The sequence below is a fragment of the Pleurodeles waltl genome, chromosome 10, assembly GCF_031143425.1.
Source record: "Pleurodeles waltl isolate 20211129_DDA chromosome 10, aPleWal1.hap1.20221129, whole genome shotgun sequence".
NCBI lineage: Eukaryota > Metazoa > Chordata > Amphibia > Caudata > Salamandridae > Pleurodeles > Pleurodeles waltl.
Genome location: NC_090449.1, coordinates 1,011,036,321 through 1,011,050,102, shown reverse-complemented (window position 1 = coordinate 1,011,050,102; position 13,782 = coordinate 1,011,036,321). Strand labels below are relative to the sequence as shown.

The following is a 13,782-nucleotide window of genomic DNA, read 5'->3' as shown; positions in this document are numbered from 1 at the left end:
TTCAAAAGGTGCACCGGGCACAAACAGGGACTGTGTGCCGTATTACAAAGGAGGTGCTGCCCTAAGGGGGACCACAAACTGGTGCTGACCTTGGAGCTGGTCATTCAAGTGAAATACTGAGCGGCTTCTCAGTTTTAAAGAGGGAAGAGAGATTCTGGTACGGGCAGGTCAAGTGTGTGACTGCATCTGCCTTCAGGGGAACGTCTGGGGGACCCATGGAATCCCCTTTCTCTATTCCAGATGGCTTCCTTTAGGAGGCGCACAGATAAGTCAGTACACCGCCTAAGGGCATGTTTGCCTCTGTCTCTGGTAGGGTACGGGAGCAGAGGAAAAGTGATTCCCCTCGTTTGCATTGGGCCACATACCCTACAAATGAGGAAATGCTCTCTCATGATAGTGCTGGCGCTATGTGTGCACCAGAGCTATCAGTATTACAGAAGGGGACACACAAACATCTGCAGCACCTTTTGTAATCATATTGTTCCCCGGGGGGGCACAAAGCGGGTGCACATGCCTGTTGTGCCCCAGGGGAAATATGTATAATACAGCTCTTGGTGGTCAAGTCTTCTCATGCATTGCTCCTAAAACGTGGAATGACTTGCTACTACACATAAGTGCACCCCTCCCTCCTACCACGCACCTCACCTCTTGAATTCCATGTGAAGCTGAAGACCTGGCTTTTCAAGTAATCCTACTAGGCCCTTGATTTGGCTAGCCTCAAACCTGCTCAGCGCCTGGTAATAGTGTCCTCTAGAAATCCCCATAGCATTAAATAACGTGATAAATCAAATCTGGCACTGGAGCTGAAACTACACAATCTTTAAAAGGCCAAACTCCACCTGTTCCTAGTCCGAAGGAATCCTCATTTTTAAGCAGGGGTTTGCACCCCAAGCCCTTCTCAAGCTCCCGAAGGTTGTGCTACAGTCAGGAGAGTCCACGGTCCTCACAGTTACATGTAAGCCTAATACTTTACTTAGATCCCAGAGACCCCTGCTCAGTCTGATTTAGTCCCAGACAACTTCCACTTTCATTACGATTGCTGGGCATTCACAACATGTACCAGTGACTAAAAAAGTGTAAAAAGAAAGTGATGCACAGATTGATGCAGACATGTTTCAAGTGCGCCATCTTGCCTATGTTAACTTAATATACTCTTATTCACCGTGTTCCATGACTTACATTCTGGTTTAGACCACTCTTCCTTGTGCCCCATCTTTGTTTTTAGGTTGGGCCTGCCAGTCAGCATAAACTGTCTGGTTGTGGAAGGGCTATTGTGGGCTTATCAAGAATTTTGTGGGGTCTTCCAGCTCCCACCACCGCCATTGCTTACCACAGGTTGGATTTATTGTCACTCTAATTAGCTTTCTTCTTCTTCAATCGAATTCCTTGTCCCAGTATGTCCATCTTGTGTTTGTCTCTCCCCTGGAGCATAGCTTCTTTACTATATGTATAATTGGCTGGCTTTTATATTTCCACTGCTCGCATTTAGGGAACCTGTTTTTTTCTTTTTGGTTAAGCACTCCTTGTATGTGTTTTTTTTTGGCTCTCTCCATCTGCCCCCCATGTGCTCTCCAAAAATGTCACGAGCTCTGAGTTTATCTCTTCCTCATATGCTGTCACTTTCATGTGGTTCTTGCTCTGTTGTGTGCCTCTCTTCTCTGGACCTCTGCACTGCATACTCTTCTTTCACCTGCTCCCTGTGCTCTGTGTTCTCTTCATGTGTGCTTCTTCTTTCACAGTTCCTTTATCGCGCTATCCCTCTTTTGATGCTTTTCCCCTCTTCACTCCCACCTGCTCTCCCCCATTCGCTCCTCGATTACTCTCATCACCCATGGTTCCTTTTTGTTACTTTTCAAAATGTTTCCACTTAAGCAAAACATTTTGTTTTTCATTTGCTGGTCAAAGTTGTATCCGCTATCTTGGATCAGAAAATAAATAATGAAAGTAAACGGTACCTGTGTACCTGCTTCATTACGCGGGTACTGATGCATGTGCGCGCATACATCATCCTGACATTCTTTTTTATGATGCTGCAAAGTGCCAGGAAAAAGTTTGATTTGGCAGAAGATTGAAAAAAGGTACCTGGAAAGCCGGTCAGTCAATCAATCTATATTTATGAAGCGCCACTTATCACCCGGGGGTTCTCAAGGCGCTAGCTGGGGGATGTAGGTCTGTCGAGGAGCCAGGTTTTGAGGTCCTTCCTGAACTGAGCCAGCCAGGGGGACTGCCTGAGGTTGAGCGGCATCGTGTTCCAGGCCTGCGAAGTAGGAAAAGGATCTTTCTCCAGCCGTGTTCTTCCAGATCCTGGAGATGGTGGCCAGGGCCAGTTGAGCTGAGTGGAGTTGCCTGGAGAGTGTATAGAAGGAGACCCGGTGGTTGAGGTAGGCTGGTCCGATGTTGTGAAGGGCCTTGTATGCGTGTCAGGAGCGGGGTCATGTAGAGGTTGAAGAGTGTGGGGCTGAGGGAGGATCCCTAGGGGACTCTGCATCTGGCTTATGATGGCATCGAGGTGAAGAGTGGGAGCCTGATTCTCTGGGCTTGGCCGGTGAGGAAGGAATGCACGACCTATGGCTTTGTCAATGCTTGTTCAGTTCTGGTCTAATGCATTTTTAACAGTTGCTGTATTTGATTAAAAAAATACTCATACATAAAAAAACATATAGGTAAATAGAGGTACTTTGGGTCAGCCCTCTTCATCGATTTGTCTATTCAGCTTTCAATCACAGTTAGCTTCCACCTACCACAGCCTACAGAATGGGGCAGGGAGTCAGCTCACCACTTCAGTCATTAGCTACCGTGTACTTTGATTGAAGGCATTTTGTGGAAACTCTATGGAAAAGCTTGATGGCTATTCACAAAGACATGGTTAGATGTATTCTACTTGCAACAGTGATGTTCTGCAAAATGCTAAATACTGCAGTTGTGTCATCAATGAGAAGAGTAGGTGTTCCAAAAGGAATGTTGGTACATAAGATTTAATTGGTCACCCACAGGATCTCAACTTTGTGTTTATTGACATACATTTGGTGTGTGTTGCTCACCGTTCCCTAAATTTCTGACCTTATGCCTAGATTACCGAAGTACAAATTGCTGAAAGAGTGGAATAGAGCATAGACCATCTGTTTCAGGGGATGGTGAGGGAGGGATGTCTTCACATGGAAAACAATTTTCAACTTGAAGCAAACAAGAAAAAAATATGAATAGTGAAATTTTACTTTTCCCCATGTGTAGGGCTGTGGATCTTCATAGGGCAGGTGATCTTCGCACATAGCCACTATGTGCTGGGAAGTGAGGAATCTCGTTGAGTAGTTTTTGGGGGGGGTTCAACAAATGTGACTAATTCACAAATCTCTGAACCTCTAGCCTATGGACCCTGGAATTACAGTTTTTATGTGACATGTTCATAAGTGCAATAGCATGCCACAATTAAACTTTCTCATGTTATGTGCAATTTGAAAGGTACAAACTACAGCTATGCAGAATTTATATTCTGTTGTCTGAGATATGACATTTATGGTCTTAGGACAACTTTGCGACCAAAATCTATACACAAAAAAGTTCTCCGGGAGATTTTATAGTTTGCTGAATTTTTCTACCATATTCTTAATATATATTTTTTTTTTTTCATTTTCACCTACATTTTTTAAAAACTGTTTGCCAACATTCTGAAGTAAATTTTGAACCATCACAAACCACAGCTTCACTACTTTAGTCTCCAGCATTCTAAACAAAATACAATTGAAGACAGCAGGATTTTCAGTAATAATTAGAAGTTTATAGCAATTTGCTGTCACCATTGAGTTCCTGTTCAGCAGCTGAAGCAGAAAGTGAGGTAATTCAATTAAACATTAATGAAATGGAACCAATTCCTGACACACACAGGGCTATCAGTAACAGATGTTCTGAGCCACATTGGAAAAGGGTATTTTGAATACTTTTTCATACATTTTCATATATTGTGCGTTCCATTCAAATATGTTTGATTCTCAGCTGAAAACATCTTAAGAATAACTGGTGTAGTAAGCCTATGGGTGTATATTTGTGAATGTAGCAACCACTGTATGACTTGTTTGTATGTGGAACGCCTATGGTTTGTAGTTTGAGAAGTCTGTTGTGTCTATATTGCTGCTGGAGTGATCTCTGGGCCCGTGACTTCCTAGCTAAATTGCTGCTGTACAAGGACACCTACATGATATTAAAATAGCACAAAGATTTAACGCTTTTCCAGCCTTCAGATGGTCATTGATGAACTGGCTTTGCAGTGTTATATTCGACTATTGTGAACCAGTTGCTTTAAAGCATCCAATAAAAATCATTTGTAAAAAGACAATGTTAAAAACTGAAAATATTGGGCACCATTCACAAATATTTTTCTGTAGGTGGATGTGACTTGTTTTACTTCTGAATTTCCAGGTATACGTTATGCCCACTCATGAAAGAATGCCTTATATGACATCCTGAAGATGAGCTGCATAACAGTCCGAGCTGTAGGCCTTTTGAACTATGCAGAGTGAAAGAACTAATCTATGTCTCTTAATGCCACCAGTTTAACAAGTTCAGATGGAGTGTGTACATATGTAGTGCCCAATTCATTGAATTGTGTTATCTGTCTCTTTGTAATACTGTTTAAAGCTGGAATAGTCTTTCAGGTTGTTTATCCACATTGATATTTGTTATTGCCAATCTTTATATAGTTTATTGTCTACTCTTTCTTTTAATTCCATAATAAATTACGGCAGTCTAATTTTTTTGTGTTTTTTTTCTCAGTACTAGAATGTCCAGAGGTGACAAAGAACCGTTTTTAGTGAAATTTATTAAATCTGATGAGAACACGGACTTCTTTTTAAAAGCCTATGAAGTAAGAATGTTTAACAATATTTACAATACACTTTCCTTTGTATCTCGAAATTCATTAGAGAAGTGCCAATGTTGTGTCTATAGCCAACGTCTTACTTTCTGCAGGTCTTTACTGCCAGAGTTTGGAAATCTGGCTTATTACAAATTATCACAAGGGTCTACTTTGTATGTTTATGTATTGAATAATGAATACAGGGTGTTGTAATTGAATAAAGAGTGACTGTAACCACTTTCCTTGCTTGCCCTCAACAATAAAGTTAAAAAGGTTTAAGATTAACACCTTTTGTAGTAATATCCTTGATTTCATTCAAAAGTGCCTAAACAGACCTCCTCAAATTCTATTATAGAAGTCAAACTTTAAGTTGTACTACATGATGACAATGCAATAAAGATGTTTGATTGGAAGAACACAAATACTTGTTTAGGACAAAATATTCAATGTGTAGTGTAACTTACAATTTCATTCCAGCTAGTGCATCTCAATAAAGAACAATTATATGCCTAATTCTTTATAGAAGAAGTCCAAATTATTGCTTTATCCTTGAACACAACAGTAACACTCTTCTTATATGTAGGTATGTACTATTTGTTCAGTGTGAACCTAGCGGAAGGCATCAGAGTGCTGTACACTGTTAAAAGCAAAGATACAAACAAGTCCAAATTATTGCTTTATCCTTGAACACAACAGTAACACTCTTCTTATATGTAGGTATGTACTATTTGTTCAGTGTGAACCTAGCGGAAGGCATCAGAGTGCTGTACACTGTTAAAAGCAAAGATACAAACAATCAATGTTCCAAGCTGAAGCTGGGTTATGAGAGTGGAGTGTGGGTTGTTTATTCGTTGTGAAATAGTGTTCTGTAAATAGGGGCTCTTGCCGTGATTGGGGCAGTCCTCATGGATACAGGAATACTTTATTTCTTTTTTTGCTATTCTTTGCCTCGGGTCCCATGAGGTTCTTGCTGCGTGTGTGCAGAGAGCCACCTGTGTTAATGAGCTTGTCACCCAGATAGGAAACCGTGCCATTGTGATGGCTATGTAGATGATGGATCTGGTTTAGAAGATAGTAGGGACCTGCATGGGTAGCTTTGGCCATTCCATTGGAGGGTTGGAAGGCTAATGTAGCCTTATTCAGATGTTCAAGGTGTGTGCACTTCGCATTCCATTACATACGGGCACAAGGTAAACACCAGCTGTTTACATTAGGAAGTGATAACTATCAGTTTTGAGACCTTCCACTTGGGCTAAAAGCTGCCCTTCAAGTATTTGTAGAGCGCCTGCTGGTTGTTGCCCTTAATCTTAGCGTGAAAGACTTCCCTGTATTTATGAATTTGGTTGACTATCTCAGCATAAAATATGGCATATGTAGTCCATCAGACTGTTCATCTACTTCCCAAGTTAAACTTTTCATTTATTTTGATTAAACAACATTGGCAGGGACAGAGACGTCTGAAAAAGTCCCACAGTGCAGTTTAATGATGGTTGCCCTATTATTGTGAAGATAATTTGAGATTGAACTGCAAGAGGCACGTGGATCTCAAATTGCTGATTTTTGACAAAAGGATTCTGTGAACTAGTAGGGAGTTGTAAACAACTATTGGAATTAAACATCACAGCAAGAGGGATGATGGGGTTAAACTCTGTAGCCACATCTGACTTCCCCCTGTTTTTTGAATTTATAGGAATTAGATGTCGGTAAATGGATTGGCGTGTTCTGTGGTGGTGTTAAATGCTGCTTGTTACCCCCTGTTCCGTCTCAGTCTGAAAGCCTATTTATTTGGCACTATTTCTGCACTCCACTCCAAGTTGGGACTCAGCAGATTTCATGTGCTGTTTGTTTTTTACCACTGTCTCCTTGTCTTTTTACTTTTGTGTCTTTCGTTGCCCAGATATATTGCTTGGTAACTAATTAGGCATTGTGAAGTAATTGTGCATACCTCTTTCTTTGGATTGTTTCTTGCAGAGCTAGCTAGTGTTTGTACGATGACTGCTTGTGTGTGATTGTAGGTTCACTCAGCTTTGGTATCGCTTTTGGTGTGAACCAAGGAGAAGGGTTCAGTGAAAGGACAGTAGTTCCTTGGTGTTATACAATTTTATTTCTACCATCTCCCCCTTCTTTGCTCCTGAATCTGTGATCTATCCCAGAGATTCATCTCGTTGACGGCTATTGCCACTATATAGTTCTAAAAATGAGTTTCTAATTAGGAGGCTATTTTTCTTGTGCACTGTGGGGGACTGATCTGCTTTTCATTACCATTTTACGGGTAGGAAGGATGGGCTTTGTTTTAACAGCAGCACCAAACCTGCCACACTTGCCTTGTTCGCGAAGCAGAGTGTCTGGCCCACAGTCCTTGTGTGTGGTTTGTGTGTGTGTGTATTTTTTATTTTTTTTACGTTGATGTATTCTTTGTTTGTGATTTGTGTCCTGGGATTTCTCTGGTTCCTAATGTGGCTTCTTAGAAATGGGGTGCGGTGGGGTTGTGATAAAAGCCCTCCTGTCCCCTACCTAAATTTCGAGAACTATAGACAGACACTGATATAATTTTTAAACAAAAATAAACATTAATGTAGTAACCTTTGCAGTGCCCCCAAGCAAGATTAACTTTGTGAGGAGAAGACTTGGTGAATGTTTGACACATCTGATCCCACAGAAAAATATACCTTTTGGAGCACATATTCCTGTTGTTCTAGGAAAACAATCAAATCTGTAGATAAAAGCAGCCTCATTGAGGATAACGAAAGTACTGTTGGCCTTCATTGCATCATTCTTTTATCTTATTCTCCACTTGTGTTCACACAAATGTCCCAGACATGAATTCCTGGTTGAGAAGAGCAACAGTTTTGGTGGGACTTTGCAAGGCTTGTTAAGGTCAGGAAAGGGGGGGAAAAGGCTACTGCCAGTGCGGATGAGCAGAAAGAATATCTAGTGCCATCTATCATTATGTGATGACCATCCACCTGGATTAAAAGAGCTTGAAGTCTATTATATTGATGATTTTAGTCATTGATCCTGTTTGACTGAGTGAACCTTTCCTCATTTTGGGAAACCTCACATTCCCCCTTGTAACCAGTATTTGCCCTTTCACTTTTTTCTTGTACACGCCTGCCATATCCCAATACACTCCGATAGCTGACTTATATAGCTTTTCGTCTTTTATCCTACCACCACTTTCTGCATGATGTGCTCTTGCCAGTCACCTTTCTTTTCTCTGTGCTCAGAATGGAGATGGTGACTTCCAACCAGAAGTGTCTAATGTCTTCTGAGCCAGTGACCCGACTCCTTGTAGTTTCTTAGCTCTGGGGGCTATACTTTAGTTTAGCTTTGAACCCGGTGGCTAATGTTATTAAATAATGGAAGGTTTGGCTTCACTCTAGTTTATTCAGAGGTGCTTAGACCTACAGCACTTCAAATTCTGTTCAAGATGTAGATCAAAGTCTGAATTGATTGATTAATTTTGGTACGCAGAGATTGCATTTCAGGTGTTGAAATGTGCTCAGGAATACACATGATGCTAGCCCATGGTTCTGCAAAGGCGGTCCTGGAGAGCCGGGTCCATGCCAGGTTTTTAGCATATCCACATTTAGAAAAAAGTTGTGTCCGAAATCTACATTTTTCTAAATGTGGATATGCTAAAAATCTGGCATGGATCCGGCTCTCCAGGACCGACTTTGCAGAACCCTGTGCTAGCCCAAAGAGATGTCCAAAGATTCTCATAGAAACCAGTACCCACAGAAATAAACTTGCCAATTATTTTGGTAAAGACAACCTCTTCTGTCAGGGTCTCTCTTGTGGAAAATAGGTGGGTTAACTGGTGTCCCTCCACCAGTGCCTGATAAACATGTCATAGTCACTGGAGTCAGTGTACATTAGCCACTGAGCTACCGTGAATGCACAGTGGCTGACTAGGGTCTCAGTTCACCCTAGGCGTTCTAACAGTAGTAGTAGGAATTGGAGTTCCTGTATCTCTGAATCTGCTGATGCAATAGAGATTTTCTGGTGCCAGTAACACCCATTAGTTGGTGGTACTGGAAAGTTCAGTATTTGCTGGACTACTGACGGGGACAAGCGGCTCCTGATTGCTGTTTTCACCTGAAAGTTTCCTCCTGATGATGGAATGAGACCCTTGGCCAAGGGGTGAAGTGTCAAGATTTCTCAGGATTTCCCAAGGTCAGCATCCCTGACTGATATAAATTATTGGTGAATAGAACTTCCTCCTCAATAAGTCTACACTCAGCTAACTCGGTGCATGAAGTAATTATGTAATTGGAAATGTACTGAAACTGTACCGTAACAATGTATATAATTTTGCTTTGAACTGGAAAACTTAAGGAAGTAAGGTATTCAAGGAGATTTGCTGGAACCTGCTTGTCTATTTTCTGGAAATATATGCCTTCTGGATACTGCTGTTGTAACTGTATGACAAAAGATGCCAAAGAAACTAAAAGTTTATTTTTCCTAAATGTTATTGATAGGCAATTAAAGAATTTCAGTCGGATGAGTTTCTACAGACCATTGATGAAGGAGAAGCACTTAGTCTAATTGAGAAAGACAAATCACTTTACATCTGTGACCCATTCAGTGGAAATGCGTTTGCTCATCTCCACAAGGTTGGTTTCCCTCCACTTGCTAATTGATTTGTTCAGCTTACCCAACTCTACTTTTTGACACCCATTAATAAGGCGAACTGGGGCATTTGCACTTTTGTAAACATGAGACATTGTGATGGCAGCCTTTGCCACAGCATCAAATTGTATCTTCATAGATGTATTTCTTTTCAGAATCACCATAGTGGTGTATTGTATTATTTGCAGCATGTGTAGTTCACTGTACCCTTCGAGGTTTGCCGTCATCTTGATTATAGAAAATGTACTAAACGTTTGCTTTTGTTTTTTTGTGTTCAAATGCAATTGCCGAGTTTGTGTCATCTAGCCTGTCAGCCACACGGCTTGTGTGTTATTTCTTATTGAAAAACTGTGACTCTGACTAACCTGAGTCTAAAGCTTGAATGCAGTGTGTGTGTTTATTTTTTAAACATTTCTTTATTGAGATTTTAAACATATGACAACAATAATTCGGGCCATCGCCTGCACATAAACAGTGTTGGGGGAGCAATATGATCGGAGCAGTGGTCTTCCATGAAGAGAGACAACCAGTAACTATACAAACAGTGCCTATATATATATATATATATATATATATATATATATAGCGCTGCGATGGGGTATACAACTGCTGTGCTGAGAGAGTTCAGCAAGGGGTGAATGTAAGGGCGTAATGCCATAACATCCATAAGAGGTACGTACCCCTTCTGTCAGTTCCATGTACTGCCCATCCTGACTGTGGAGGCTCGAGGGGTTGGCTGCCTTTTGGTTTACCTGTAGGGTGTCCCCGTTTTTCGGGTGTGCATCTGTGTTTTGCTCCAAAGTTAATGGGAGATAATGCACATGCGTTCAGGGCATACTTTTGTTATTTTTAGCTTCGAGATTCAGGATATAGACATCCCATGTAGCGTTTGTTTAGGAGAATTAGGTAAATTAAATAAGTGACGTTTGGAATAACTGATGTTTGGAATGCTGGAAACCCCTTTTTAGAGTCTACTCCTTTCCAAACCTTGGTGCTTCGGGGAAGAGACTTAACACCATCAAAGAGGCCCTGTTTTCAAGAAATGGTCAAATCCCTTGGGCACCCAAAAACACAAGCTTCCCACCAATGCCTCTTAATTTCAGAGGGAGCTACCCCATAGAGTTCAGAACCAGTGAGAGGTAGTAGAACCCCAGCTCTGGTTGTCTGCCTGGCACAGCAAGCAGGGCTGCCTTGAAAGGAGCCAGATGCAAATCAGAAACACTCATGAGCAGAGAACCCCCACAGTTCAGGCGAAACATAATGATGTGCTGCACCACTAGCCCAATATCTGGATCAGGAAAAAAGGCTTTATACCTTAAAAGAGCCCATACTGAAACCATGCGCTTCCACTACTGCATTGGTGTCTGCCTACACGTGAAGATCGCAGTGCAAGACAAAGCCATTGGACCCAGCAGATTCCATGACAGAAGGCCGCGGTCCAGCAACCCAGATAAATTAAGCCATGTAGGAACAGGAGGAACAGTGTCCCAAGTGGGTAAGCTCCAAGTATGATGAGAAGTCTCTCCAAGTATGATGAGGCATCAGGCCTCAAGAACTCTGGCCATGAACCTGTTGGGTAGATTTGTGGGACAACTTGTATTTCTCTGGCTCAAGCACCATGCTTCATTACCTGTGTTATATTTTTCAGCTCCTTTAGACTAGGGAGTTAGACTATAAGCTCCTGGGGCGTCATGACCTCCAAAGTCCGGCTGTGTTGAAGAACAGCTGTTTGTACTTTAGAGTTCAGTTATTTAAAAAGTGTATTCTTTGTCTTCAGTGCCATCTCAGGCCTGAGAAGGGGTAGTTACCAGAGGCTTACCAAGCCCCACAAGATGGCTGTGAAAAACAAGAGATGGGCAACGTTTACTTAATCCCACTTTCCCATGATGCCTCAGATATGACCAAGTCTTTAAAACACAGTTAAATATTTATGTTATGCGGATATTTAGACAATGTTAATGATTCAATCCAATGTCTGTTACAGCTTTCAGCTTTTTCCAGGTTTGCTGTTAATTTTAATGTTAACCAGTTCATAAAAGGACCCTTTTATCTGTACTAATGATTTTTGTATCCTTGTCTGTCTGTTGCAGCTTGGATGCAGAATTGTTGGTCCACAAGCAGTTATATTGTGCATGCAACAGCAGAGATGTGTGCCCAGAGCAGAATTTCCAGTGTTCAATTTGGCCATGGTAGACGTCACCATATCGTGTACAAGCCTTGAAAAAGAAACAAGGGTAACGTACCACACTAAGCAGGAACTTTGTAAGCAGGAACTGTTGGTCAACTAAATGTGACAGTTATATGAATTACAGAACTCATAATACATGTCTTTTTTATTATTAAGATTTATTCAAATAAAGTGAAAATATTGCACCAATACAATTGTCGTTCAGTAACAGCATAAGTTTGTATTTTACGAATCAGTCACTGGGTTCCACTACACTGTGTTGAAAACATAATAACACCTTCATTCAAACATTAACTCTATCTAAAATCATAGGCTAGTACCTCCTCTTCTCCCCCCCCCCACAACCTCCCACACAGTATGGTTCACATTTACAATCCAAACTCATGACAGCCCTAGTATGATGTTCTTTGTCTCCTGCAAGTCTGGTGAATGTCCAGTTAAGTAGTTTGTGGGTTGGCCAATGTCTGTTGTATCATACCATATTTTAAAGTGGGCATCCCTTCTCAAAAATTAGGTTCCACAGCTTGTCTGAACCTTCCCCTTTGCATCCCAGTAAGCATGGTAGCCACCCCTTCCTGTATCAATGGGGTGTAGAGTTTACTGTGGATCAGAGAGAGAGTTAATCAATTCAGTCCTTACCATCAGGTCCTCCTCCAGTTTATCATCCCACCTCACTTTTTTCATTTGAGTTTCCTTTGCCATGGACCCCCTCCCCTCTTGTCCCAAACCCATCTATCAATAGACAATGATTTAGGACTCGGCCAATGTGTGACAATCGTTTTTTTGGCCAATATTTTCCTAATGTATACAGTTTTCTTCCCATAAGTTAATTTTTCTTTTTTAGGATTAGATCCAGCAAGTACTGCCTCATGGTAGGTGTGCACCCACCTCCCACAAATCCTTTAACTCTTCGGGCAACCTCCGTCCAAAAACTTTGTATTATTGGGGCAGTACCTGGTAACATGTAAAAAGTTGACTCTCTCCTCCTGACACCCTTGCGCACATAGAGGGCCGTCCTGGGTAAATTACACTCAGTTTGGCCGGCGTCAGATACATCATGTGGACGTAACTATAATTAATTAATTTAAAGTGTGCATTGCTCAATGCCGTCTTTATCCCACTGCGCACTGCATATACCGTTCTGTCAGTAAGTCCCTCATCCAAATGTGTTTGTCATTTTTCCAATTACCTTTAGTGTCTCGGCGGGCCTGTCTGCTCTCAGAGGTCTGTACATATAATAAATCAGTCTTCTTCACTGTGGCAGGGTTAGCAACATTGATATTGTGTGTGCAGTCTCAGGTGCCTCTGGAAATGTCATCCATACGTCTTAGTAGTACAGGCCATACAGGCGTATTGGAAAAACCCAAATGTTCTTGTTCCCTTTCTAATGTCACAAACCTATTTTAAGGAAACGGATCAGTCAAAGTCAGATAACTTCCTACCTCCAACTCTCCACCTCCATGCAATGGGCAATTTGACTGAATGGGCAAATGCTCCATATTGGCATATCCAGAGCAAAGCTCAGGAGTTTCATAACTGTGTTAACCTCTCTCCCCTGTGTTATACACGTGTCTCTTCAATAATCGCAACCTACTTCTGGCTGTGCATTCGAACTTGTGGTGGAAAGTATCTGTACTTGAGCCTCATTCATGCTTGTACTTGGGCACCATCCTAAACTGGATTGCCTGGGTGGGAGAAAGCACGGAGAGGAGGGAGGGTGTAGCAACCCAGGCGTATTGTGAGCAGTTGTAACACTCTGTATTCTCAATTGTATTGTGAAGTATGTACTATTGCTGTGTGATTAAAAGTACTTTCTCGTTCTAAAAGGCAAGCAGTGGGATGGACATTAAGTTATTGTGTCTGTTGGTTAATGCTGAGATATGAGCTCCCACCCCCTACCTCCCATGAGAAGCCTGTCACAGTATACCCTTACTGCCCTGAGATTTAAGTGTGGAAAGATTTTTACTTGGCCCAGTTCACATAAAAATTGTAGGACGGACTCTGGGATAAAAGTGGCAAACAACCTCAGCCATCACAGTTGAATGCTAGTATTCCCTGAGTGTTCTTGGACTCCCAGACTATGTCTGACAGTCTGCTTTGGGTCAGTCCACTT

General features: G+C 41.7%; 1 protein-coding gene across 1 annotated transcript in view; it reads left to right on the top strand.

The window, feature by feature from the left end:
- The window catches only part of TOPBP1 (DNA topoisomerase II binding protein 1), a 287,854-nt gene that overhangs the window by 4,460 nt on the left and 269,612 nt on the right, over positions 1 to 13,782 (top strand). Inside the window, exons 2-4 of the mRNA XM_069211909.1 lie at positions 4,768 to 4,858; positions 9,331 to 9,465; positions 11,572 to 11,715. Of these exons, the coding sequence (XP_069068010.1) occupies positions 4,775 to 4,858; positions 9,331 to 9,465; positions 11,572 to 11,715 (363 nt within the window). The 5' untranslated portion in view covers positions 4,768 to 4,774. The remainder of the gene's footprint in view (positions 1 to 4,767; positions 4,859 to 9,330; positions 9,466 to 11,571; positions 11,716 to 13,782) is intronic.